Source organism: Geospiza fortis, unplaced genomic scaffold (assembly GCF_000277835.1).
Source record: "Geospiza fortis unplaced genomic scaffold, GeoFor_1.0 scaffold154, whole genome shotgun sequence".
NCBI lineage: Eukaryota > Metazoa > Chordata > Aves > Passeriformes > Thraupidae > Geospiza > Geospiza fortis.
In genome coordinates, this window is record NW_005054397.1 from 851,930 (window position 1) to 877,436 (window position 25,507).

Here is a 25,507-nt window from a genome sequence, read left to right on the forward strand (position 1 = left end):
ACCAAGTTGAATGCAGCTCAGAGCAACCTGCTCCAGTGGAATGTGTCCCTGCCCACGGCAGGGTGTTGGAAATGGATGAGTCTTAACATCCGTGCTAATCCAAATCGTACTGTGATTCTATAAAACAGGGCATGAAACAGCCTGTACAGGGGGCGAGCCTCTGCTTGGTCTTCCCTAATCCCGATCCCATGTATCCCATGTAGAAATCGGCATTGCCGGGACCAGGAGCTTCCCCTCACCCCCACGGCTGCGCTGAGAGACCCGGGAGCTGTGCCGGGCCCGCCCCTGCACCCTCCCTCCGTCCCCGCCTCCTCCTGCCGGGGCTATATATGGGTACGCGGCCGGAGTCTCTCCTGCTCGCTGGCTGCGCCGGGGCTGCGGAGGGTGGGGGGCTCCTCCGTCCCATGGCCCTGCCCGAGCCCTGAGCGCGCCCCCCACCATGAAGACCATCATCGCCGCCTACTCGGGCGTGCTCCGAGGTACCGGGGGGACGGGGGAAGGGCTGGAGACGAGCCTCCTGCCCGGAGGGGATGCTGCGGTGCGGAGCAGCTTTCCGGTGCTTCAGGGGCTGGGGTGGGAGCAGCACCGAAATACTCAGCTTTATGATATTCCTCCTATTTTGTTTTTTTTTTGGCCGCAGGAACGTTGTTCACGGGGAATAAGGAGGGGGAAGAGCCATGTGCAATGGCGGGGAGGGAGCTGTAGCTTTCCTTGGGTTGAGGATTACAGGTCTCTGCGCAGGTTCTGTGTTTTAGCGGCTCGGGGTGCGCTCCTGGGGCTGCTGGGAACGGCTCTAGTTGGGTCTTGTACATTTTGCCGAGGCGCAAACTACAGTGAGTTTGCACCTTTACAAAATGTGGGCGTGGGGCACTTGGGTGTAAACGAGTCTTCCCCTCCCCCTCACCCACCCTTTCCTTTTGTCGTGGTAGGAAGAGAAGTGTAGTCGCTTTATCGGATAAAGTTCATTCTCAACACTCTATTCACTGAATTTCGTTTAGCTTGGAAAAGGCCTCTTCAGCGAGTCCAACTGTTTCATAATGCTGTGTTCCCCACATCTACATCAAGGGGAAAATGGCAACATGTTGCTATTTTTGCTGCCTTATAATGAGGAGGTGAAGATTTAGTGCTGAGCAGGAGTTTGGTGGTAGCCAGTCCTGCCAGATTTCCTTCAGCAGCCCTCCGTGCTGGTGAGGGACTTGTTTAGAGAAGTGGAACGGGTGTCAGCCGCCGACACCCATCGTGGACAGAGCTGCTGCAGACACCCAGCACTTCCCTGCACGCTGGGACATGTTGGTTAAAGGCCTTGGAGAGAGTATAGGAAATCCCAAACCACAAGCTACCTTGCCTACTTGTAAAGGCATCTCAAAGGATCTTCTAGGAATAAATTCATCAAGTCTAAATGTTTTGCTAGATAGGGTTTTGTATCCCTTCTGCAAGGGTGCTTGTCTGGAGAAAGGTCAGGATTTGCAAACGGGGGAACGCTGCGTGAAAATGCAGTTGGACAGCGATTTAACCTGTGACTTGTGGAGGGTCCTTGAGTGATTGGTCTGTGTTGTGAAAGAAAGGCTTTTTGCCCTCAAAAAGCAAACTGCTAATACCGCCTGGGATGAAGAGACCTGTGAAATGTTTTATTGGTTAAACAAATCATTAGCAGAGCTGAACGGACGTGAACCTGGTGAATTAACCTCTAAAGTCTTGGTTTTGCACTGTCCTGTCCAGTCCTGGGTGTAGAGCTGCTGGTGCTTATCTCAGCCAGGATATTAGATTGATCTGAAGGATCAGTTGTGAACTGACTGGGGAGAAGACCTGCATGTGTTTCCTGTGTTTAGATCTGTTTCCTAAAATAACTTTGCTTGCTTGCATGACTAATAGGGGACAAGTTATATTTTCAGTGGAGAGAGGTTATTTGAATTAGCATCACCTGAACTGTTATACTGAGAGTTAACTGCAAACTAAATGCAGACAATAAATAATTCAGGAAACCTATAAAATATGTAGGGTTGACCTGAGACCTCAGCAGCCACCTTGTTGGCACTGGCATGTTAATGATGGATCTAGGACACATGCATAATTCAAAATGGACTGTGGTTTAGGGACAGTGATTGGCCTCATCTCTAGATAATCCTGATTAGTGATGGAAAGCTGTCTTAACTCTCCTCAGGTCAATTTTCCTCTGAGGCACCTCGTGGGGATTTTGCAGTGATATTTGTGCTTTTTAGCTTAATTTAACTTATTTCTGCCTGGGGAGACAAGGGATGTTGCCTTGGCGACTGCAACATCTACCAGCCCCTTGCCAGTGCTGTAGCCTGGGCAGGAAAGCACAGGACTGTCTTCAGAGCCGAATCCAGGTGCCTCCCAGAGGAGCTCTGACTTGGACTGGGTATGGAGTTAGTGATGTGGGACCCTGCAGATCAAAACTGGCAGGGGTGTTGTGGTGTGGAGGTTCATTCATGAGACCTCATGTACTGCTTGATCATGTTGGACAACGTGTCTCACTACAGAAGATGTGCAGAACAAGCCCATTAGATTTTTTTTTCCTACATCCCTGAATATTTTCTTCCAAGTATCATGCTTGTGCAAAGGGCTGACTTTGGGGTGAGCATGGCTCATACTATCCTTTAGTCTTACTGTTTTCCTGGCATCTGATTTTGCTCTGGTGCTGGTAAATTTGGCTGAATTAAGTCATCCTATTTAAAAACAAGCAAAAAAAAAAAAAAAGAAGAGGTGCAGGCATCTGCCCCTGTATCCATCCCTGTATGCATGCAGAGGAATGTTCCTTGATATCAACCCAGTACTGCAAAAATCAGAGCAGACCTTGGACCAGTGCCTAAGGTTGGATGATGCTCTGATACCCCTGGTTGGGTAGGAGGGGTTGTGGTCTCCTCACCTTGACTTGCCCCACTTTGGCCATAGGAGGCCCAGGAGATCTCCTTGCGTTGGGCGGAGCAGCAAGGAGGTCTGTCTCATCCCTCTCCCCTGAGGAAAGATGCTAGTGTGGCTGGAACCTTGAAAGGCTGTCCTGTGCTGAAATGTCTTTTCTAATGTTACTTCATCACTGAGAAGTTTGGGATGAAGAAGATGGTTTTGCTCGGGTTTACCTTGGAGTTAGTCTTACACTGCATGTGAGGCTTACCAGACCTGAGTTCTGCTCTGGGGTGGGCAGCCTGGGAGCTCCTGTTTTGTGAGAGCAGGATCAGGCTGGCTGCAATGAGGTGTTGTCTCTTGACAAAGTTGCTTGGGAGGTGAAGGTCTGGGCTTGCTCATATGAAACACCTCTTTCAGAGCTCTCATGTGCTCTGGACACACTGATGAGCTGTAGTAGGATGGGTCATTTTCTCTTGTCCAGACCTGTGCAGTGTTGCTACCTTTAGAAATCTAAGCTGTGTTGGCTGCTCTGGGACAGTGGGGTCTTGTGGCTACATCACTTCAACACACATACTGCTGTGAGTGTGGAGACTGAGGGCTGAGTCTAGTGCTGTGAGTAAATCTAGAACTAACATGAGTAATCATGACAGATTTGTTTCCTGGGTCTGGAGAATCCCAGCTCCTTTCTAAAAGACCTGATTAGAATTTTTTATTTGCATGTCCCTCTTCAAATATATTGTTGATTTCCAGTCATAAACACACCATACTGCAGATATGTAATTGAGTAGCTTCCTGGGACAGGAGCAAACTGTTCTAAAGCTGTGTACAGGGCAGGATAACTATACTCTGTGCTGTTTACTCATTATTTTCTTAACAAATTGTTTACTCTGTAGTGAATATGCTTGTGCTTGGGGCACCCAAGTAAATCTAAGACACAAAAGAGCTTGTGTGGCTCAAGGGGTTTTACAGGTGCACCTGCGAGCTGTGTGGGCTCCTGCTCTTGCATGGGTGGCTAAGTCCTCCTGAATATTCTAGTACTGGTCTTGTCTATCTTTGTTCCCATTTCAGCTTCTCTGCAAAATACGTGGCTCAAAATGTCCATTTGCAGCTTATGCTTTGATGGATCTAATATGGTTTTTGTCTAAATAAGCCATGTGAAGCAGTTTAATTATTAGCCAAGAATTAACATGCTAATTATCTGGAAAAGGTGGCAGATGAAGCTTGAATTTAACAAGGTTTCAGTGTATTTTAAACCATATGTAACACTTGTACTTCTTCTCAGTTAATTTCCTTTGCTGACATTTAATTACGTCATGTCAGTTGGGTGCCCACATGTGAAGTCCTGTTTACTTCCACTCTTGGGATCTTTGATTCTACTTCCCTGCCTAGATAAATGTTGTTTGTGTAATTTATCTGAAATAAACTGTGCTAGAAGAGCACCAGATGCTGAGTCTGTAATGCAGGAATCAAATGCTTGGTCAAACCATTTGCGGATTCCAGGATCTCCTTGGCAGCAACTCCTGTGTTTGATGTTAAATGGAGCTAAATGATACAAGTATGGTGAGCCCATGACCAGTTGCAGGATAGGTGGCTAATGTCCCTGAGCTCCCTTGGAAGGCTGCAGATCACTGCCATCTCTTAGCAGCAGGGAGGTCTCCTGGAGAAGTTGTTACTCTGTCCATTGTGGCAGGGAATGTCCTTGGGAGCCATGCCTGGCTTAGTGCAGGGAGTATCCCATCAGTACTGCAGGGAATGGGCTGCAGTGTGAGCTAGAGACCAGCTCATGTGAGGCCAGGAAAGCTGTTGGTAAATTATATCTTGTGTGGATATGGTTTGCCAAGGCTGACCCAAACAGGGCTTGGGTTAGAAAGGATCTTCATGATTGTCTAGTTAAGGCTCCCCAGTCAGGCTTCCCAGTTCTGGGACAGGTACCCTGGAAAATGCTCCAGGGGTTGTGTGGTGTGGCCAGCACAGGATCAGCTACTGTCTTCTGCGTCAGAAGATGGAGGTTTGGGTTTCTTCAGGATCCAGGATATTTCCTTGGGGAAAGACTGATTGGAATGTATACAAATTATAGTTATGTCTACTGGGCCCTTTTAAAGTAGGTTATAAGGATAATCTGTTCCCTGAAAGTTACAGAAAATGCGTTGGATTTATAATATGTGAAAGGTGCTTGGTGTGGGCCCACAGGCGAGCCATTAGGAAGAAGTATTTTCTCTGATGGACTGAACTCAAGTGTCAGTGTTGGGTTATTCTTCTGTGGCTGAGAGCCAACCCCCCCTTCCCCCCTATTTCCGTTGACTTGTCAGAGCTCTTCTGCTCTGTGTCACTAGTACTGGCCTGGTTCTCCAGAGCATGGAGGGTCTTTCCAAAAATGCTTCCTGGCTACTGAAGCTGAAAGGACATAAGGCTTGCCTGAAGGGTTGAATACACAGTGTCAGTCAGACATGATGAATGAGAAGCTCAGGACTGTCTGGAAAGGATTCTCTTGGCACTAAAATCTGTAAATGCCTTGTTGATGAAATGGGTTGATCTGGAGTATGCAGTTTGGTGCAAGGGTAGACCTGGTGAACTTGCCAGTTTGACTGACCATTCCCATGGTCCTTTCCTTTGCTACTGGGCATCTTTCATTTCTTAACTGGGAAATAAGTGCTAATATTCAGGCCATGTTAGCTACTGACTTTCCTGGTGTCTTGGTTTGAAAAGACAGGTGTCTGCTAAGGAAGGCAGGAGCTGCCCCTGAAATGGGAAATGTAACACCCCTCCCTTTGAATTGTTGTAAATTTGAAATTAAGGGGGCCTCTCAGGCAAAGATATGGGAGCAGGAATAACAGTTCTTTATTAGAGAAGAAAATAAAAAAAATAAAATAAACAACTCAGTAATACAAAGCAACACTGACAGAGTCAGAATACAGCCTGACACCCTGTGGGTCAGGATGTTGGTAGCAGTCAAATTGGAATGGTGGCTGCAGTGCTCCTGGAGTGACAGATGTGGTTCTGTTGGAGCAGGGATCCTGTAGAAGGGTGTAGTCTTCCTCTGAAGATCCAGTGGAAGTGGCAGCTGTTCCTCTGGGAATCCAATGGAAAGACTATTCTGGTATCCCAAAATCTCAGATTATATCCAGTTAGGAATGCTTGGCTACTCCCTCTGGGCAGAGCATCTCACAACTTTTATCAGTCATGCAGTGTCTCTCAATGGCCCATTAACAGCAGAGGTCTCCCCAGGGGGAGGATTGGCTTGTTGAGGAGATAAAGAAACTGCCCAATTAACTGAAGATAACTGCTCCTCCTCTTACAGATGGCAAGTAGAATATACACATTGCCTTGCAATCTGGACACCTGGTGTGGAGAATATTGTTCTCTTTGAAGGATATGTTTGCTTTCAGCAAATAACTGACCCAGGACACTTGTCTAGGGGCAGGTGCTTAGAGCTGTCTGGCAAACCACTGCCTTCCCTCTGTCTGCAGGAGTTGACTATGAGTTTTATGTGGTTCAAAAAACAAGCTGGCGGGTTGGCTTGTACTACTCAATACTGGTCTATTTACTGGGCTGGCAATGCCCACAATTTGTTTGAACATCTAGAAAATGCTGAAGTACAAATTCTCATCTAGAGGGATAAACAGCTGTTCTCTTTGATAAGAGGATAGGGATTTAGCTGATCCAAGGCTGGAGTGTTTGGTTTATGAAGCCAAAGAGGTTTGGTAGTGTAAATGCGGGTGCTGGAAGAAAAAAGTTACATGGGGCTGGGCTTTTATTGTGTCACAAACAATCTCAAAGACTTTTGGCTTCTTTTGGAGGACATAGACATCTGTCCAGTGACACCACTATTGCTAAATGCTTCTTTAAACTTGTGTCTGGTAATCCTCAGTCAATATCAAGTCTGTCCACATGCAATTTTGTAAGGTTTTTGGGATAGCAGGTACCTGGATCTGTGGCTTCTCAGCAAGAATTGAGCAACCTGGTCTAGTGGAATGTATCCCTGCCCATGGCAGGGCATTGGATTGAGGTGAGCTATAAAGGTTTCTTTGAATACAAATCATTCTAAGTCCAAAGATTTCTTTTACCCTTGAACAGGCAACTGGCTTTGTAAAAAATGGGGTGAAGTTTATCCCTCACCCCAAATTTGGGGATTTGCTGCTAGATTTTACAGCATGGGATTTCTGAGTCTTACTGCTTAGATACTCCAGTGTGGCAAACCAATGCATGGTGACAGTTTAACTCATCATATTCTCCTGTCTCACCTCAGAAACAGGAGAACTGTTTGCTGGATTCATTCCTAATACTGCACTGTATTATCTTGTAAAGAACTGCCTCCAGCTCTAGCTGTCGTTTCAACCAGGATTAGTGCTGTAGGCTTCAGTTCACTCGGAGTTGTAGTGGTATGATCTATCCCAGCCTAAAACTTGGTCTGCTTAGAGTAATTAATGCCCAGTGCACCACTGGGATTATTCATGTAACATGGACTAAGCAGAACCAAGGGTCTGAACTGGGTGGTCTGGCTCTAAATTCAGACTGCAGCCTTTGGTGTGGCTCCCCCCTGAATGTTGCCAGGGATGAGACATCTCTGGGTAACATGTGCCAGTGTTTTACTACCCTGATAGTTAAAAACTTCTTCCTTACCTAATCTAAATTAACCCTCATTCCTATGAAACAGTTGCTTTACATATTTAAAGGATGCACCAGTGAAAGTATCTTTGTAGAAACTACCAAAAATCCTAGTGCCTGCTCATACCTAGAAAAGCTATTTTTAATCACTTTCATTTGACTGAGTGTGAACACTTGCTATGCTATTACCACTAGCAGGTAGTATCTTGTCAGCAAGAACTGAACCTATTCAGTGTAATAGCTTCTTTCGTAGTCCTAATAACAGGCTGATCCTTAAATACAAAAGAAAATATGTAAATACACATAAAGGGATTTGTATTTTGGTCAGTTATTATGGTGCTTGTAAATAAAGTAATCAAGAAAAGTGAAGGAAAATGCACTTGCAAGTGCTTCTTTCTGGGGGCTGTGTATACTGTCAAAAGCTGCAGTGGGTGATTCTTCATGTAGAAAGCAAGTGTTTTCAGTGTTTTACCCACTTCTGGGTTTTTTCCCTGCTTGAATATCTTAAGTTTCTACAAGAGTGGTTTTCAGCTCCTTCCTTCTTATTTACTGCTTTGGGAATGCTGATAGTTTTCCTTGCTCGTAGAGCTGTGGATCCTCAGGGTTGTATATTGAGGTGTTCAGCCAGCATTTGGGCTGTGCTGAGGGAGGCTGGAGCACAGAGCTTTCCTTGAACAGTGCTGGGAGTTGTGCAACAGGCCTTATGAGGGATGGATGAGAATAGCTCACACCACAGCCAGGTGTCTGCTTGCCTGTGGTTGGAGGCAGCTGATCTTTATCTTACTGTGAGCTCATGGGGTTCCCTTTTACCAAACACCACTCTGAGGAGCTGCCAGTGTGAGGTGAGGGTGTGTGTTAGGAACATGGGTTAACATCTTCTGCATTTTTATGGTCAGGTTAATAGAGGCTTGCTCGGGTGGGTACTGATGATTACTCATTAATCCCCTCCAGTGTTCTGAAAAAAGCTGAATGTTGGCACATGGCAGTCCTTCCTCTTCCAGGATGCCCAAACTCCATGGAAAATATTAGCTTTCAGCAAGCCTTGCTGTAAAAGCAAACTGCACATTTATCTGAAACCTCTTACTAAAATAAGCTGGACTTGATGATCCTTCCTTCTATGATTCTGTTTCAAAGGAAAAATGTTGTTTCCTTTGCTCCGTGTGCAAATGTAACTTTATTTCTCTTATTTTTCTTTCTTTAGGCACAGGATCGAACATTCTTTCTGCTCTGCAGGATTTGTTCTGGCTATTGAAATCCAAAGTAGAGAAACAACTCCAGATCATCTCTGTGCTGCAATGGGTTCTCACTTTCCTTATCATGGGTAACACATTTTGGCCTAAAGCAAAGGGGTTTTGGCTGTAATTCTGGATGAATTTTAATGCAAAATGTTAACTTTTTCATAAGTGTTAATTACTAGATGTGTACTGCGGCAGTGTAGTTCCTGGGATACATGGATATTGTAAACCAGTTACATTGATATTTTCAACTATAAATGACTTTTCCTGGCTGTAGAAAATCATAAGAGCTATGGAAAGACTGATGTTTAGCTTGTGTCAGTGTCTACCATGCAAATGAGGCTGAAACAATTGGAAATGTCTTTCTTGGTTTGCTCATGGGAATATCCACAGAGATTTCTTAGAAGCAGCTGGTAACTGATGCAAGTGATTGCAACAGTAATGCCTTCCACTTGGCTTGGTCTGCTTCCAGGAGGTATCAGAGATGAGCAAGAGTTGTTTGTGTTAGACCAGTAAAAGAGTAAAGCCTGTTTATCCCTGGGTACTTGGATTATGTGAAACCTCAGGCTGCTCTGCTCCACTGGATGTCCATGATTAAACTGGGGAATGGCTGCTCTCAGCATCTGTCTCACTCTACCTTCCTAGTTCAGTTTGTGCTGAAATGACAGTGTCATTTTTGGTGGGATCCTTGGCACCCTGGTGGGATGGCTGAACAGAGCTGGTGTAACCTGTGGGAGATGTGTGTAGCTGTGGGGAAAATCCCATTGGTGTGGGCCATAGAGAAATCTTCATGCTCATCCAGTCTGATGAAGCAGCTGCCCTACCTGGAGATAGGAGATGCCTGGAGGCACCATTAAGGGGAGGTTGAGGTTTTCCAGAGCTCTAGAGGAAGCTACCACAGCCCTACATAAAGGGTTTTTGATCAAATCCAATTTATTTGAGGATTAATGACATCAGACTGAGACTAAGATTTCAGCCTAGAAGAGTCAAAAGGCAGGGGGTGTAAATGGAGACCAGAACCTGCTGCAACCTTATTTTCTTCTTTCTTGCACCTCTCCAGGTATTGCTTGCACTTTAATCCTCATGTATATACTGTGCACAGATTGCTGGGCGATTGCTGCTCTGTATTTAGCCTGGCTGGTATTTGACTGGAATACACCAAAGAAAGGTAAATATTGCAGAAGAGATACTTGTTGTTCAAGTGTCCCTGTCTCCATATTTGGACAAAGAAGCACTTCCTTGTGATGGATGACTTCTCTTCTTAGTGGGACTTGGCTGAATCACTGACCAAAGGCATTATTCAGTGAAGCATTTAAATGTCAGCCCTCAGCATGAGCAGTGACTGCAGGTTTTCTGAGGGCTGAGGGCAATACAAAATTAACATTCACTGCTATTATGCCATTACTGGCTTTTACTAACATATTTATAAGGCATAGGTTCTTTCTTTACTTCAGAAAGATCTAAAGATTCAAGACCTTTTTGTCCTGTCCAGCTCTTGCAAGGTTCAGATTGTGGTGTGATTATCCAGGTGTAGCTCCTTTGTGGAGTCAGTGTTGCTACAAATTAAGCAGATTACTTTATTTCAGGAAAAAAAAATCCCAAACCTGTGGAAGCCAGCTCTGGGAACCAGCAGTGATAACAAGCTTTGGCAGCTACTTTTATAGCCAGATGAGCACAGTTGTCCATTGCTTCAAGATGGCTGAAACCATCCAAGATTCTGGCCTTTCCTAAAGGTTGAATCGGAGTGTTTCTACTCTGAATTGTAGAGTTGTCTACCATGAATTTGCAGTCAACCCTTAATTTGTTTGAAGTACCTTGTATTCCAGAGTGTCACTGATTTCAGTGAATGATGCAGGTCTCCCATTTGGAGGAATGAAAGTGTTGATTCCTCTAGTGAGACAGCAAACCCTGGAGTCCTTTAGGTTTTTTGATGGACAGCTGCGTGGAAGGAGCTTTAAAGACATGATTCATTTTTTTCAACAGGGGGAAGAAGATCCCAGTGGGTGAGAAACTGGGCTATCTGGAGGTACTTCAGGGATTATTTTCCAATAAGAGTAAGTAAAAGTTTAACTCTATACCCTGGGGTTTAACTGCTTTAGTGTCTTGTACTGGCACTAGACTGTCTATGACACTGAACTGTGAGCAGGACATGGCTCAGTTACTATTGCCACACTACTGCTTGTGGCAGCTGTGGTTAGAAAATCTGAAATGTAATACCAATGATGGCAATGTGATTGCCAGAAGCTGCTGTTTCTAGTGGTTTTACCTCCTTGTTCATCTCTCCAGCTGCTGGAGACTGTGGCACAGGTTGTCCCAGCAAGTGATAGTTGCCTCATCCCTCAAAGTGTTCAAAGCCAGGCTGGATGGGGCTTGGAGCAGCCTGGTCTAGTTGAAAGTGTCCCTGCCCATGGGAAGGAATTGGAATTGGATGATCTTTAAGGTTCCTTCCAATGCAAATCACTCGAGTCTCTTCTGTGTTGCAGCGGTCCTGTGTAGTACCTGACCCTAACTGTTCCCCTCTCATAAATCATAAAATCTAGCTCAGTTTCTGCCTGTTTTTCAGTAACACTTCTGCTCTGGGATGTATTGGGCCAGAATATCTGGGACCTCTGGGCACCAAAAGTCAGTGCTTCACAGGGGGCAGTGATATTTGTCCTCAAATCTTTTTGCTTTGGAGAAGTGGATTTTCCAGCAGTGGGAATAGCTTCAGTTCTCCAGCTTGTAACTTGCTCACCACATACTTGTATTTTTCCTACTGGTTCAGACATGTTGCAGAAAGAGGACAGGGCTGCCAGACTGCTCTGGGACCGCAGAATTAGCTGGATGACTTGGAAGGGAGCAGGGGTCAAATTCGGCTAGGAGGGAACTCGATCCTCTTTGGAAGGGCATGCAGCTGAAAGGACTATTATGTAAGGTTGTTGGCAAGTTTTACTCAGCTTGACTATGAGGGAGGGACCTTGATAGAGCTTTTGAGCTACCTATCCCCAAGATAGTCTAGCCTCAGAAAGGAACAGGGAATCCAGTTCCAGCAGGATGCCAAAGCAGCTTAGGCTGGATTCTTCCTTTGCAAAGTCACTTGAACTCTCAGGGTACCTGAACGTGCTGCTGGTGAACAAGCCTTTTGTTGTACTCTGAGAAGCACAGAACCATTTAGGTTGGAAAAGACCTTTAAGAGCAAGTCTGACCATTGACCCACCCCTGCCAAGTTCACCATGAAACTTGCTGTTGTTAACAGGTAATTCTTGGCAAGTCTAAGTGTACACAGAAAAATTCGCTATGCCTGCACAGGCTGGAAGTCAGCCTGGGTCTCATGGCTGACAGAGCTGAGCAGGCTCTGCTGTTGAAGATGGATCTCAGATGTGTTGTGTTCTAGTACCAGTCCTTAGTGCTGCACTAAACACTGCTGCCTTGGATACTGGTGAAATGGGCTCTGCTGGGGACTTGGTTCCAAAGGGTCACCTGTAGTCCTGGTTCTGCTGTTCCATCAGTCCTTTGAAGCACATTTATCCTTGTCTTCATGGAAATGTGCTCTGCAGAAGCCCTGCAGGTCAGATTCACTGTGGATATTAAAAGTTTGTCAAAGAACTGGGTTGTTTAGGTAGGTTTAGAGATGAGATGGGGTAGATAAACTAAACTTTGTGGCAGTTTTTATTTAAATACTTGCTAGTTCACATATCCGTTCGTGAGAACTCCTTATGGGTGTAATTCCTTTGCTGCTAAGGGGGAGGAATTGTGCAAGGTTTATGGAGCCGACTGGTATTTCACATGCAAAGGGCAGAGCGGGAGTGCTGACAGCTGGGAGATGACTCCTGCACGTGTTTTGGGGGAACAGCCAGCTGGCTGCAGGGTTGGGAAAAGCTGCTGCAGGGATCTTAGGCTAGAGAGGTGCTAGAAGTGGTTTTCTGTAATTATGGGACTGGTGCATGAGCAATTCATCAGCATGAACAATGAATAATGTCTCTGGATATTAAGAATGGTACCAAGAACCAGAATGCTTGCTGAGAGCATGGGAACTCCTGGGTTAAACTAGTTACCTGTTCTTGCCCAAGAGGTAGATGGGTCTACAGAGGATCATTTGTTTAAATGTTCTCTCTGCAAAAATAACTTTTACTGGATTCTGATCTGTGTAATGGCTCAAGGACTTGGTTTGCGTCCCAGGCTTATGGTTTGTCAGGACACTCCTCTGCTGCATCTCATCCTGTGCCATGTGTCTGCTGAGCACTGCAAGGACAGATCACACCAGTGACAGTCACACTGGTGGCACTTGTAATGCTGAACTTGGCCTCCAGCTAAGTCTGCATGTAGAGCTGTGGTAGCTGCATCCATTCCTGCACAGGTACCAGCTGTGTTGGGCCATCAGCTCAGATTTAATTCATAGAATCACAGTACAGCTGGAAGGGACTTGTTTCATTCCTCCCCTCTGCCATGGTCAGGGGCATCTTCCATTAGACCAGGTTGCTTCAATCAGGCTGTATAGCCTGGCCTTGAACACTTCCAGGCATGGGGCAACTACAGCTTCTTTGGGCAACCTGTGCCAGGGCCTCACCACCCTCACAGACAAGAATTCCTTCCTATTTGCTTGCTGTATGAGAGCAGCTGCATGAGAATTGAGCTCTGCTCCAATGTTTGTGCTGATTAGGCTGGTCTCACTAGAGTCAGCAGTGCCTCCCAGCCTGAAACACCAGGACTATTGTACCCATACCTGGAGATATGAGGTCATGTTTTGTAATACCAGGTGGGTTTGGAAAGCAGCCTGAATCTGTCTCAGTTACTCAGCATGAGCTGAGTTGGCCACGTTCCCTGGAACTTCATGCAGCTGTTCTGACAATAATAAGTTATTTTAGGGCACTAGAAACTTAAGTTTGTCTGCTGGTTAATGGCTGGCCTTGTAAACAGTGCTTTAAGCTCAGCAGCACGTGAAGTGGCTGAGGAATGTTCCAGTGAACTGAGTCCTGGACCTGAAGTGCAGATGAAGCCCAAGCCCTTGCAGGTGTGTGCATGGGGCTGGACTGAGCAGACATCACCTGCACACACCATCTCAATCTCATACACACTCATCTGCACACACCATCTGAGTCTCGTGCACACACTCATCTGCACACACTGAGTCTCGTGCACACACTCATCTGCACACACCATCTCAATCCCATACTGTTGATCCCAGCAGCCTCCTAAGCACGTGCTGATCTGAGGATGTCATGCTGGCGGTGCCATGACCAGAAGGTTTTGTTTAGGTGAAGAAGCTGTCACCTGAGCATGTGAACATCTCCACATGCAGTAGGACCCCAGGTAGTCAGGGCTTCAGATCCTTGGCTTACCTTTGTCAGACTGAGAGCATTTCAGGTGTTTGCAGGGAGACCTGCTCACTGCAGTGGGAGAGTAGGCATCTGGCCAGAGCAGGAATTGCTGCCAAAAATGTCTTTTTTTTTTGTTTCTCTTAATTTGTCTTGTATTCTGTGTCTTGGCTTGCTTCCTGGCAAAGCTCCTCCTTAATTGTTGTACACGATTTACAGAATGGAAATAGAAGGATTTGATTGCTCTGTCCTAACCTAAGTGTGGTGGAAGGCATTCCAGCCCATAACAGGGAGTTGGAGCAAGCTGAGCTTTAATGTCCCTTCCAACCCAAGCCATTCTGTGAATTTGTGACATATATAAATAATTCTGGGAGCCTGGTGAGGGGGTCTTCAGGTCCTGGCTTGCACTGCTGGGAAGGGAAGATAATTTCTTCCATCATGTTGCTGAGTGTGATGTGGCCAAGTGCAGTTTTTGGGTTGTTTTGCAAGCTTACGTGCTCATGAGACCTGCTGCTTGGATCCTGCAGGATGAGCTCTGGTTTTTCTGCTCTCTGCATGCTTCCAGTCAGTGCTGCTCAGCTCCCACCCAGACCACTGATTTTTTTCCTGCTCTTTGGCTCCTGGTGCTGAGCGGCAGTGGTTCTGCAGTCCTCTTTCTCCACTACTGAATGCGCCACTGTTGCTAAAACTAAAATTGGCAATGTGGTTCTTTAGCAGTATCTGGCACTCAAATATTAACACTAATTTTCTTTACACTATTGCACTGCCTTTTTGCTCCTGTAGGCTGGCTTAGTTCTGTGTAAAGAAATCTGTTATTATTAGGAAGGTGGATGGACTTTGCTCCCAGAGAAACAGGTTTGGTCTCTAACAGCAGCTGGGATCAGGTGTGTTAGTGCAGTGGGGTGAAGGTTCATCTTCACTCCCAGTACTGGTTGTCCTGCTGAGATGCAGCAGGGATGTGCTGACTCTGCCTCATCCTGGGAGCACCAAGGCTCCAAAGAGCTGTGTGGAAATGGACAAGACCTTGGAGGCAAAAGGAAAAACCAGCTGGAGGTTCAGAGCAGAGTTGCAGTGGTGATGTTCAGCGACAGCCACAGCAATTCCTTGGGGCAGCCTGGTAACACTGTTTGCTTCTCAAGGGGAGGGGTTCCAAGAACCAGCAGTGAGTGATCAACCTCCTGAAGAGAGGCGTGGAATCATAGGATGGTTTGGGCTGGAAGGGACCTTTAAAAGCATTCTCGTTCCAAAGCCCCCTCTTGTGCACTTCACTATTTTCACTCTTGCTTGAGTCTAGAAATACATGATTTACACTACTTCAGAAACTCCTGCTTCTAGATTAAATTTAGGGAGAGCTGAAGGTATTGGCAGGTCATACCCTCCCTGGGCTGAGTTTGTGCATTAGCAGATTCAGGACCTCTGCTTGCAGAGAAGTGCCCAGCCCTGTCTGATGTCTGTTGGTCTTAGGTTCCCTGGCTTGACTTGGGTGGAAGAACACATAGAAACACTAAGGTTGGAAAAGACCTTGAAGATTGAGTCCAACTATTCCAGTGCCTTTTGGGTAATTTTTCCTAATATGTAATCTGAACCTCCCTTGGTGCTACTTGAGGCTGTGTCCTCTTGTCCTGTCACTTCTCACCTAGGAGAACAGACTGAACCTCACCTGCACCCTCCATGTTTACCTTCTGTGAGCCTCTGTGCTGTGGGACAGGTGTACAGGGCAGTGGCAGCCTGCAAGGGACAAACAGGGGAAAAGCACACATGTATGAGTATGAGGCTAAATCTCAGCCCTTCTCCCTTGCCTTTGTTTAGTTGGATCCCTGCACACCCCTTGCCCTGCTCCTGCAGTGCTGTGGGTGATTGATTGTCATTTGTATTGCCAACCCTATGGCTCCATAACAGGAGCTCTTGGAAAACAGCCACGGTGATAAGGCTGCAGCTTGGCTGGGGTTCCTGTGAGGTATCCAAGCAATGGCTCTGCTGGGATCTGGGTGTCCTTGCATGTGGTGGAGGGGCTGGAGCAGGAGAACAGTGTGTCTTCCATGTGTGTGGCTCTGCCAAGCTCAACATGCAGATGCCTCGTGCTCCGGAAGGATGAGGACAAACCTCCTTTCAGCTGTCTTTCCTATTAAAGGAGCTGTGCTTGGTGCAGGTGAGAGATGAGGCTTGGAAATGGCTACCTTGCTCTGACAGGAGCGTTTAGGAAGGAGTGTCTGCTGCTTGTGCAGCCAAGCCATGTGTCTGTATCTACCAGGCCTGTGGTCAAAAAGTCAGAATATTGTCTAGGCTGGAAAAGTTCCCCAAGATCATCAAGTCCAACCATTCTGCTAGAAGTGCCAAGGCCACCACAAGCCCATGTGCCACATCCACAAAGCTTTTAACTCCCTCCAGGGATGTGGGGTCCAGCGCTGCCCTGGATAGCCTGTTAGAGAAGTCTCTACAACTGAGCAAGAATTGATAGGTGGAGGGGTTGCTTACCATATCACTACTTCTTTCCTGGAGATGGGTTTTTGGTCTTTAGCCTGTGATCCCCATTTTCTGTAATAGATCAAGGGGGCAGCTCTTCTATTGTGGGAAGTGAAAGCAAAGTAATTACTAATTGGGAAAGAATAGGCAATGGGGCTCTGCAGAACTGTTGCAACCACAAGCCTCTGTGCCTTCTTCCTGGAGTTCTACATGACCTCAGAGCCAGAGGGAATTATGAGGAGGGCCAGTCACCTTGGAGAACCTGCTGCTGCATCATGCTTGTATCACAGCCACTGTTTTAAATAGCACGGGAGCTGTAGCTTCATCTGAGGACAAGGCTGAGAACAGGGAGAAGGGAATCAAGTTTCTGGGCATGCTGCTTTAGTGTGTTGCAGTGGTACTTCAGCTCCCTGTAGTGTGATCCAACAGAAAGAACTTGCATAAACACTCCTTGTCCAAGGCAGTGGCACATGCTGGTGTGACATCTTGGAAATCTGTGGAGTTTTTTTTTCTATGGAAACTGATGCAGAGTGGCCTTTGCAAATATAGTTTGAGGGATGGGGTGCCAAAGCCTCAGCTTGTAGGTCTGAGAGCTGCTGGGGTGTTGCAGTTGGCAAAAAGTGGCACTGTTGCTTTCAGCCTGAAAAGAGGAGCTGTTTAGATTAGATATTGAAAGAGGTTATAGACTCTTAGGGTAGTGAGGTACTGGCACAGGTTGCCCACAGAAGCTGTGGCTGCCCCATCCCTGGAAGTGTTCAAGGCCAGGATGGATAGGGCTTGGAGCAACCTGGTCTAGGGAAAGGTGTCTCTGCCTATGACAGAGGTTTGGAACTGGATGATCCTTAAGATCTCTTCCAACACCAACTATTCTAACAGATGGAAAAAAATTAAATTAGATCTCTATTTTTGTAGGATGATGCAGCAGCCCTGCTGTGATTTGTCCTGTGTGCTTCCTCAGACTGCACATGTACTGCCTGGGGAAGATGCTCTGACACATGGGATGCTGCTGCTACCTATAGCATCACAAAAGCCCCCTCTGGCAGTAGTGGTACCAGGGAATGGGTTGTTCTGTGCTAGCTAAGGCAGCTGTGGGGAGTCCATGTTCTGCAAGCAGGAGCAAATGATTAGGAATATTGCACAGCCTGAAAACAACATGATCACAGCTCCTAGTGCATGCCCTGCAGGAATCAGATGGCTTGAAGTGTCTTGCTGACCCTTTGGCATGTAGGCTAGGGCAGAACCTCTTAAAAGAAGGAATAATTTCCAGTGGTTACCACCCTTCTGCACATTTTCCCACTTGGAAGGTGGCCAACAGGCCCATTAACTGGTTGGCTCTTTTTTCAGGCATTAGCTGAACTTGCTTCTGCTGTGAGACAGTGATGTTTATGTTCTTTCTGCCTCATACTGGGATGTGAGCCACTAATGTGCTGAGAGAGGGCCTGGAAGGAGGCAGCTGTGGCTACAGGACTGAAGAACTTGATTGGTTTGGGCAAGAGGTGTGTCAGAATACTTTAAGAAGGAGTAGAGAAGCAAAAGGCCCAGGCTGCAGCAACCCATGCCCTGTTCCTACCTGGCTGGCCAGCTTCTTGTGTCTGAGATCAGCCTGTTTATCTTGCTCCCTCTGCTTGGAAAACTGAACTCTAAATGGCTGCTCCTTCCAGAGCCTCTGAAATCCAGGAGAGCCTGTACATGAGCTCTTAGGCTGTTATCCCTGATAGGAAGAGAGATAAAACCTGGGGGATATGATTTTTTTTTCCTTCTCCCACTTTTATGTACTATCTGAGAATATCCATCTTCAATTAAGCTCTTTTTTCTTTCCTAGCTGGTTAAAACCCACAATCTGCTGACCACCAGGAATTACATTTTTGGGTACCATCCACATGGCATCATGGGCTTGGGTGCCTTTTGCAACTTCAGCACAGAGGCCACGGGTGTGGGCCAGAAATTCCCTGGGATCCGACCATACCTTGCTACCCTGGCTGGGAACTTCAGGATGCCCATATTGAGGGACTACTTAATGTCTGGTGGTAAGCACAATCACACTGTGCCATTTCTGCTTTTGCTCTTGGCTCTGAGCTGTCTTCACCTCTGTCAAGTGAAAAGCTGTGTTGGAAGCTCTTGTAACCACTTCCTGCTGGTAGCATCACCCAGATGTTGCTTTCATACGGTTGTCAAGAGGAAGCTGTGAATAAATGTGAGAAATCCTGTCTAGTGGAAGGTGTCTCTGTCCCTGGCATAGGGTTGGAACTGGATGATCTTTAAGGTCCCTTCCAACCTAATCCATTCTGTGAATATGACTGATTTGGGCTGCAGGGACTGCTATTCCTCTGTGTTCCTCCTTAACTCTAGGATACTCTTGTCCAAAACCATAGTAAAGATATCTGACAACTGTAGTCGTGGAAGGTGGAGATGTGGAACCAAGTTTTCCTAATTATTGTGTGAAGGTACAGGAAGAAGTTGCACTGACTGAAAATACTGAGTAGCCATGGCCAGCTCGGCTCCTGGGCTCACTACCACATCATTTGTCACACATTTGTGTTTTGTGGTGGTGGTGGATGCTCTCTCCACCCAATTGCACTGCTGGGTGCCTGCCAGGGGTAGAGAGTGAAGTATTGCATGATACCAGCTGTTCACAGACCCCCTTCCCTGGATGTATTCCTGTAGATGGATTCCACGGATTATGCAGTGATGTAAGTGTGCCAAATTACATTAATAGGTCTATTTTAATGGAATCCAGGATTTTAATGCTTGTAAGTTATGACTGGGCAGAGGAAACAGTGTTTAAAATACCAATAAAGTGTTCCTGCATGGCCTGAGCTTCCTTTTTGGAGTGAGAGCACCTGTCAGATAGAGGTGAGGGATTAACACTTGAAGACTGTGAATTGAACAATCCAGTAATCTGTTTGCTGTTCCTGGAACTGATTCATCAATAAATGACTTTAAAAGAGATATCTTAATAAGTGCCATGGCTGGGGAGACGGTAGGAGTAGCTGTACCTGACTCTGACTTGTTAGAATTTACTATTTCTGAGATTACTGTCTTAATTGGGGGAAAGAAAAAACTAAGTGGATCTGGTGCAGAGAAGGTGTTTGTCCCTATCTAGAAAGGGCATATCTCAAGCTGGTTTTTATCGTCCTGTACTGATGGTAGTTGCTGTGTGAAGCCCATAATTTGGGAATTCCCAGGACAGCAGTACATGAGAAGTTGGGATCTGCTTTTTAGTCTGTCACATCTGTAAATTTAGTTGTGTTGCTTAAGTTTCCATGCAGCCTTTTTATATTTAAAAAAACCATCTTTAATCTGTTCAGGAGGACTGGCAGACAAGTCCTGTGGCCAGCCAGAGCTGCTTTCTCCTTTTTGGAAGGAATGTGGGAGTAGGCATTAGCAACATCATTGCTGGCTTGGCTGTCCCTGAGCATTGTGCTTAAACCAGAGGAAAAGTGTGCTTCTTCGGTTCCTAGGATCTAAGCAAGTCTACAGGTGTCATGAAGTTAACCTTCTGAAAGCCATGATTTGTCTTACTTTCCTATACTGGAACTTAAGGGTGCTGATACAAAGGCTTTATATCACTTGGAAAGTGCTGATAATTCCCTCAGTCCTTTATTCTGTGGATGAACCATTTCCAGGTGGAATTATAACAAATCCTAGCACTGTACCAAGACACACAGTTGGTTTACAACTAGTACAAATTCTTAATTTTACAGCCTACTAGAGGTTAAGGTACAGCAGGGACCCTATAAGGCATGAGGACATGACCAGAAAACCCTATACATGGTATGAATGTGCTGCAGAGCAGAATTTTATCTATTGCCACTTGTCTCCATGTCTCATTGCACTTTCTGAAGGAACTATTTGCTGCTGTGAGCAGCAGTAATCTCCTCCTGCTAACAAGTGTGAAAGAGCTGAACCTAAATCTGTTACCAGGCCTGTGTAGCCAGCCTGAGCCTTGATGTGGAGAATGGGACAAAGTTGTAGCAGTGAGTATGGCCTGAGCCTTTCAGAGGAAAAACAATCAGAGAGATGTAGTTGTGCTGAAAGAAACTAATTCCTCATCCTCAGTTCCAGCTGATCTGTCTCAATTGTGGTCTGCTCTGTTCTTAACTGGAGCTGGGATAGGTGATGATGCCCAGACAGACATCAAGGCTGGCAGACTTGTTCTAAGTCCCCAGGGCCTGTTCATCATTTAGTTCTTGGCTCAAGCAATTTATACTGTGAGTGTAATAGGGCAGTGACCTAAAGTACTCAGATCAGATGTGTTGGGTTATGGGAATGTAAGTGATGGCATCCCATTTTTCCTTGGCTTATTCTGGCCAAAAAAGTGAGGCAGGAGTAAGCTTGGACACCACTGGTAGGATAAAGGCAAGAGTTTATAGAGCAGACAGTCAAGTTTCTTTACATTTTTAAAGCAATACAGAGGAAATTAAAGGTGCTGTCTTTAAGTTTTCATTTCCCTGGAGTGGGGACTGGTGCTTTAGGGCAGAGATTGCTTACTAAAGGTGAAGGGAGGTCCTGCTCTTTACAGTGTGGAATGGAGGGAAAGACCTTCAGACACACTTTCCTCAGAGTATGGATTTATGTAAACACTCTGTCCCATAAATTGCAAGAGCTTCATATTACTTCAGATCTGTTTTAAAGGTTTGTCCATTTATTCTTTTTATATTGCTAAATCTATTCCACATCTATCCAACCACCTGATTTTGCTGAGGAATTGGTCAATATCGGACTCCCATCCATCAAAATAACACAGCTGCTCTCTTCCTTTCTAAAGGTAAACCAAATCCTACTGTAAAGTTTACATGGAGGGAGGATGTCTGACACCAGTGCCTTTGACTAGATATAGAAAATCCTTGCTGAAATCTTTTGATGAAGGAAAATTTGAGAGCTGATGTTTGTGGAGTTTACAACCAAGTCTAGTTGCTGCCAGGTCTGTGAACTGCTTGTTGAGGAATAGGTTGCCTGCTAACACTGCCTGCTCTGACCAGAGGGAGGTGGGACAGCTCAACTTGCAATTGAAGCATAAACTTTGTGCTGTAAGTATGAGAAGATCCTGAAGTCCCCAGCCCATCTTGTAGCCTTGTGTCTGTGTCCTGAATGCAGGTATATGTCCTGTGAACCGTGACAGCATAGACTACATCTTGTCCAAGAATGGCAGTGGCAATGCCATCATCATCGTAGTCGGAGGGGCAGCAGAGTCCCTGAACTGCACCCCAGGGAAGAACTCCGTGACGCTGAAGAACCGGAAGGGATTTGTGAAACTGGCTCTACGGCATGGGTAAGGGCATGCTCAGTGCTGGAGCATGACTGCTGCCATGGGGAAGGTGCTTTTATTTCAACAACAAGGGTCTAGGTGAAGATGTCCCTGTTCAATGTAAGGGTATGGAACTAGTTGGCCTCTAAAGGTCCCCTGCAGCCCAAACTATTCTGTGATTCTGTTCCCTGAAGCAGCTGATACCTTGGAGGGATTCTCCTTTCTGCAGTTGTGCTGTGTTGTGTGGGTGTTTGCCCAGAGCATCAGACATGAGTGTCCTTTGGCTTCTGCCTCTGAACAAGGTGCCAGGGGTACGTGGATGCCTGGGACAGCAGGAGGCTTCCATGGCAAGGAGAGGTAGTGTCAGTATGGACCTGTGCAGTCCCCCTGATCCCATGTGTCTGAAAGGAGATGGCCATCCAAAATAGGAGTTGAGTATATGTGGAAGCATGTCCAATACCTGACTGCACAATGTTCCACAGGCCCATTGTCTCTTGTACAATTCTCTTGTATGCCTTCAAAGTATACCTGTTATGTCATGCCAAGTCTGGCTGGCTTATGTCAGTGCCTTGTGCTGCTAAAAGCTCTGGGCAATGGTGCCAGCAGCTGTGCAGCCTGGCAGAACACACAGCAGTAAGTGTGGGGCTGTCCTATGAGCTGCAGTCCAGGGAGTGGGGTTCTGAATTTTTCTGTCTTTCTAGAGCGGACTTGGTTCCTGTCTACTCCTTTGGGGAAAATGAAGTGTACAAGCAGGTGATCTTTGAAGAGGGTTCCTGGGGAAGATGGGTTCAGAAGAAGTTCCAGAAGCACATTGGCTTTGCTCCATGCATCTTTCATGGTCGTGGCCTCTTCTCCTCCAACACCTGGGGCTTGTTACCTTACTCCAAGCCCATCACTACTGTTGGTAAGGTTTTGGTATAAACATGCTGTGTGCCTCTCTAGATAGCAGAATACTTGAGTCTATGCTGTACAGCTGCTGTAGTTTGGTCTTGGAGTCTTGACTATAGAATGGCTTTCCCTCCTGTATAAAAACCTTCCAGCAAAACTGAGAATGAGCTAGAAGAGTTTCCACAGGTTACAAGCCTTCAATCAATGTTCTGCTTCCAGTCAATTTTGCAAGAGAGCTCTTTTTTGGGGGAAAAGGCTGTAGCTCTACTTTCTTTGGCCTTGGACAGCTAAAGTCAGAAGCAATCTGGCCCCCCATATTCCAGTGGGATACATGTCTGACAGCTGAGTATTTAAAGCCAACCCTAAAACTTGCCTTTGAGTCTTCTAACCCAGAGCAGCAGGGCTTTAAGGGAGGAGGGGAAAAAGGTCAGCTTTGCTTTTGTGGTGTGTATAGGGGAATACCTAAGAAGAACTGACTCTTGGCTCATGTTAATTGAGGAGGGATTTATCACTCTGCTGTAAACAGAAGGGGGACTTCGTAGCCACCTTGAACAGTAGACACATTTGTGTAGCTAAAGCAGATCTGATATTGCTCCAGATGTGGTGGGTGTGTCCTTCTTGTGGGACAGTTGTGCCTCAGAGCCTGGTAAAATTGTGGGGAATCAGGCAAACCTCTGCTGTAATGGCAAATTGTGCTGTGCCAGAATGGGTGTGCTGAACTACCATGGCTGTGTCCATAGAGGACAAATACCTTAGGTTGTAGGAGCAATTAAGCTAATGTGGATTTGTCCCTTTTTTATCAGTTGGAGAGCCCATCACCATCCCCAAAATTGATAATCCATCCCAGCAGGATGTGGACTTCTACCATAGCATGTATGTGGACTCCCTGATCAAACTCTTTGACAAATACAAGAGCAGATTTGGCCTGCCGGAGACTGAGGTCTTGGAAGTCAACTGAAGGCACTGGCTCAGCAGCACCTCCTCCTCTCAGAACCAACACATCGTTTCCAGGAGTCCAAGTTGTCACTGTGTACTTGAAAGCCTGTGTGGGTGTATGTATTCTTCAAAGCAAGTGTTTAAAGTGTTGCTAAACCACTTTAAAAATAATAAAGGCTTTGCTTTAGAGAAATCCCATTAAAACATCTTTTTATACAAAAAAAAAAAAAGCACAACTCCCCATTGCTGTGAGGATTTGGGTAAATGATTGCCTTTGTAATCTGCTGCATAATGCTGTTGGATCACCAGCAATGAATTAGAAAAAATTCCTACAGCTACTGTACCCACTAGCACAAGCAAATTTGGGAGAGTAGGATTCATCTGGTTTTCAGTCTAAAAAGCAGCAGGTTGATTTGAGCAGCGTGGCAGTTTTACAGGTGTGTTGCACAAGAGCCCTGTTGAGACATGCTCACGTAGTACAAGGGTATTTCTGCTTTGGAAAAGCCCTTTCTGGAAGTACAGTTGGGCTGCCAACCTCCCTGGTGTGGCATCTGTGCTGGATGGTGCAGAGAGAGTCGGGTGAAGCTTGATCCATAGTGCAGTGGATGATTTTGTGGCTGTAAATTCACCACTGTATTTAAGATGTCAGTTCAGAAGCAGGTATGTCCCAGGTGCTGCTTGCACAGAGGCTTGTAGCTGGAAATATGAGACTTTTTCATAGCCACAAAACTCCAAGAGTAAGCTGTAGGAGCAGTGGGATGGTGCAGTTGTGTAGCCCTGGTGTTTGCAGACTTTTAGGGTAGACCGTAGGGGGAAAATGCAGTGGGGCTATTGATGCAATGCTTTGGATCCCAGAAGTATTTGGGGAAATCTAGGAGTTACTTCTGGCCTCAAGATGGCTTCTAATTACTCCATCCAGTGAATGTAAAGGCGTAACCTTTGCACACATAGGATCTAAAATGAGCTACTTTTAAAAGTATTTATAAAATGTTTATGTGGATGTTAACGCTGCTTGTAGTGAGATTTCTTGGGAGTACAAATTGTTTATGTATAAACCCGAAACACTGCACTACTTGCATGTCTGACCTGCCTTTTCAGCCGTTCAATTGAGTGTATCTTGAGCTCTAAAATGTGCCTTTCTTCCATGCAAGAGGATGGTACTTCACATTCCTGGAATCTTGCCTCTAAAGACAAATGTTCATCTGTCATATTTGATAGATTATTGTATTACAGAGTATCAATTTTTGTACAAATTTCTAGAAATAAACTTGGGCAAAAATAGTGGGCTGCTTTGGTCCCTTCAGTGTTGCAGGGTTTGTGGCTGGTATTACAGCAGTAATTTGTATGATTGCAGTTGTGCTTTTTTTCCTACAGGAAAAAAATGGTTTGTCTCTACAAAAGCAGACTCACACCAAAATCACCATCTCTGGAAGTGTGTAGTGGTAGAGCTGGAAGAGTTAGGTCAAGGGTTGGACTTGATCTAAAAGTCTTTTCCAAACTTAGTAATTCTGTTCTACCATCTGCATGCTCCCTACATGGGGCAGCCAGGATAGTTTAAGCAAATCTTTGTGGTTTAAAGTTGGGGTTTTGCCTGGGAGTGTACAAGGAGCTGAGGCAGCCTCCATCTGTGGACCTCCACTGAGCAGAGACAAAAAGCACATTCCCTATTGCCCCTTACAGCAGATTTCTTTGGATTTTGTTGCTGCCTAGAATAGAAATTGCTGGATTGCATCCCTGGTCCTCAGGTGAAGAAATCTGTCCAGCTGCTTTCAGTACTTAAAAGGGAGCTTCATAAAAAAAAGTGACTTTCTATACAGAGTGCTTAGTGATAGGACAAGGGCCAAATAATAACTTCTATAAATAGGCAATAAACCTCATAGAGAAGAGATTTAGAGCAGATGTTGGGAAGAAATTCTTCCTTGTGAGGGTGGTGAGACCCTGGCACAGGCTACCCAAAGAAGCTCTTGCTGCCT

The 25,507-nt window shown here is 45.9% G+C and overlaps 1 protein-coding gene across 1 annotated transcript; it reads left to right on the top strand.

The window, feature by feature from the left end:
• Positions 1–359: 359 nt before the first annotated feature.
• Positions 360–24,815, top strand: DGAT2 (diacylglycerol O-acyltransferase 2). The gene is made up of 8 exons (XM_005425823.3): positions 360–479; positions 8,672–8,791; positions 9,766–9,873; positions 10,689–10,759; positions 18,285–18,489; positions 21,560–21,734; positions 22,412–22,614; positions 23,402–24,815. The coding sequence occupies exons 1-8, from the start codon at positions 440–442 to the stop codon at positions 23,554–23,556; spliced, it is 1,077 nt and encodes a 358-aa protein (XP_005425880.1). The 5' UTR covers positions 360–439; the 3' UTR covers positions 23,557–24,815.
• The last annotated feature ends 692 nt before the right edge of the window (positions 24,816–25,507 follow it).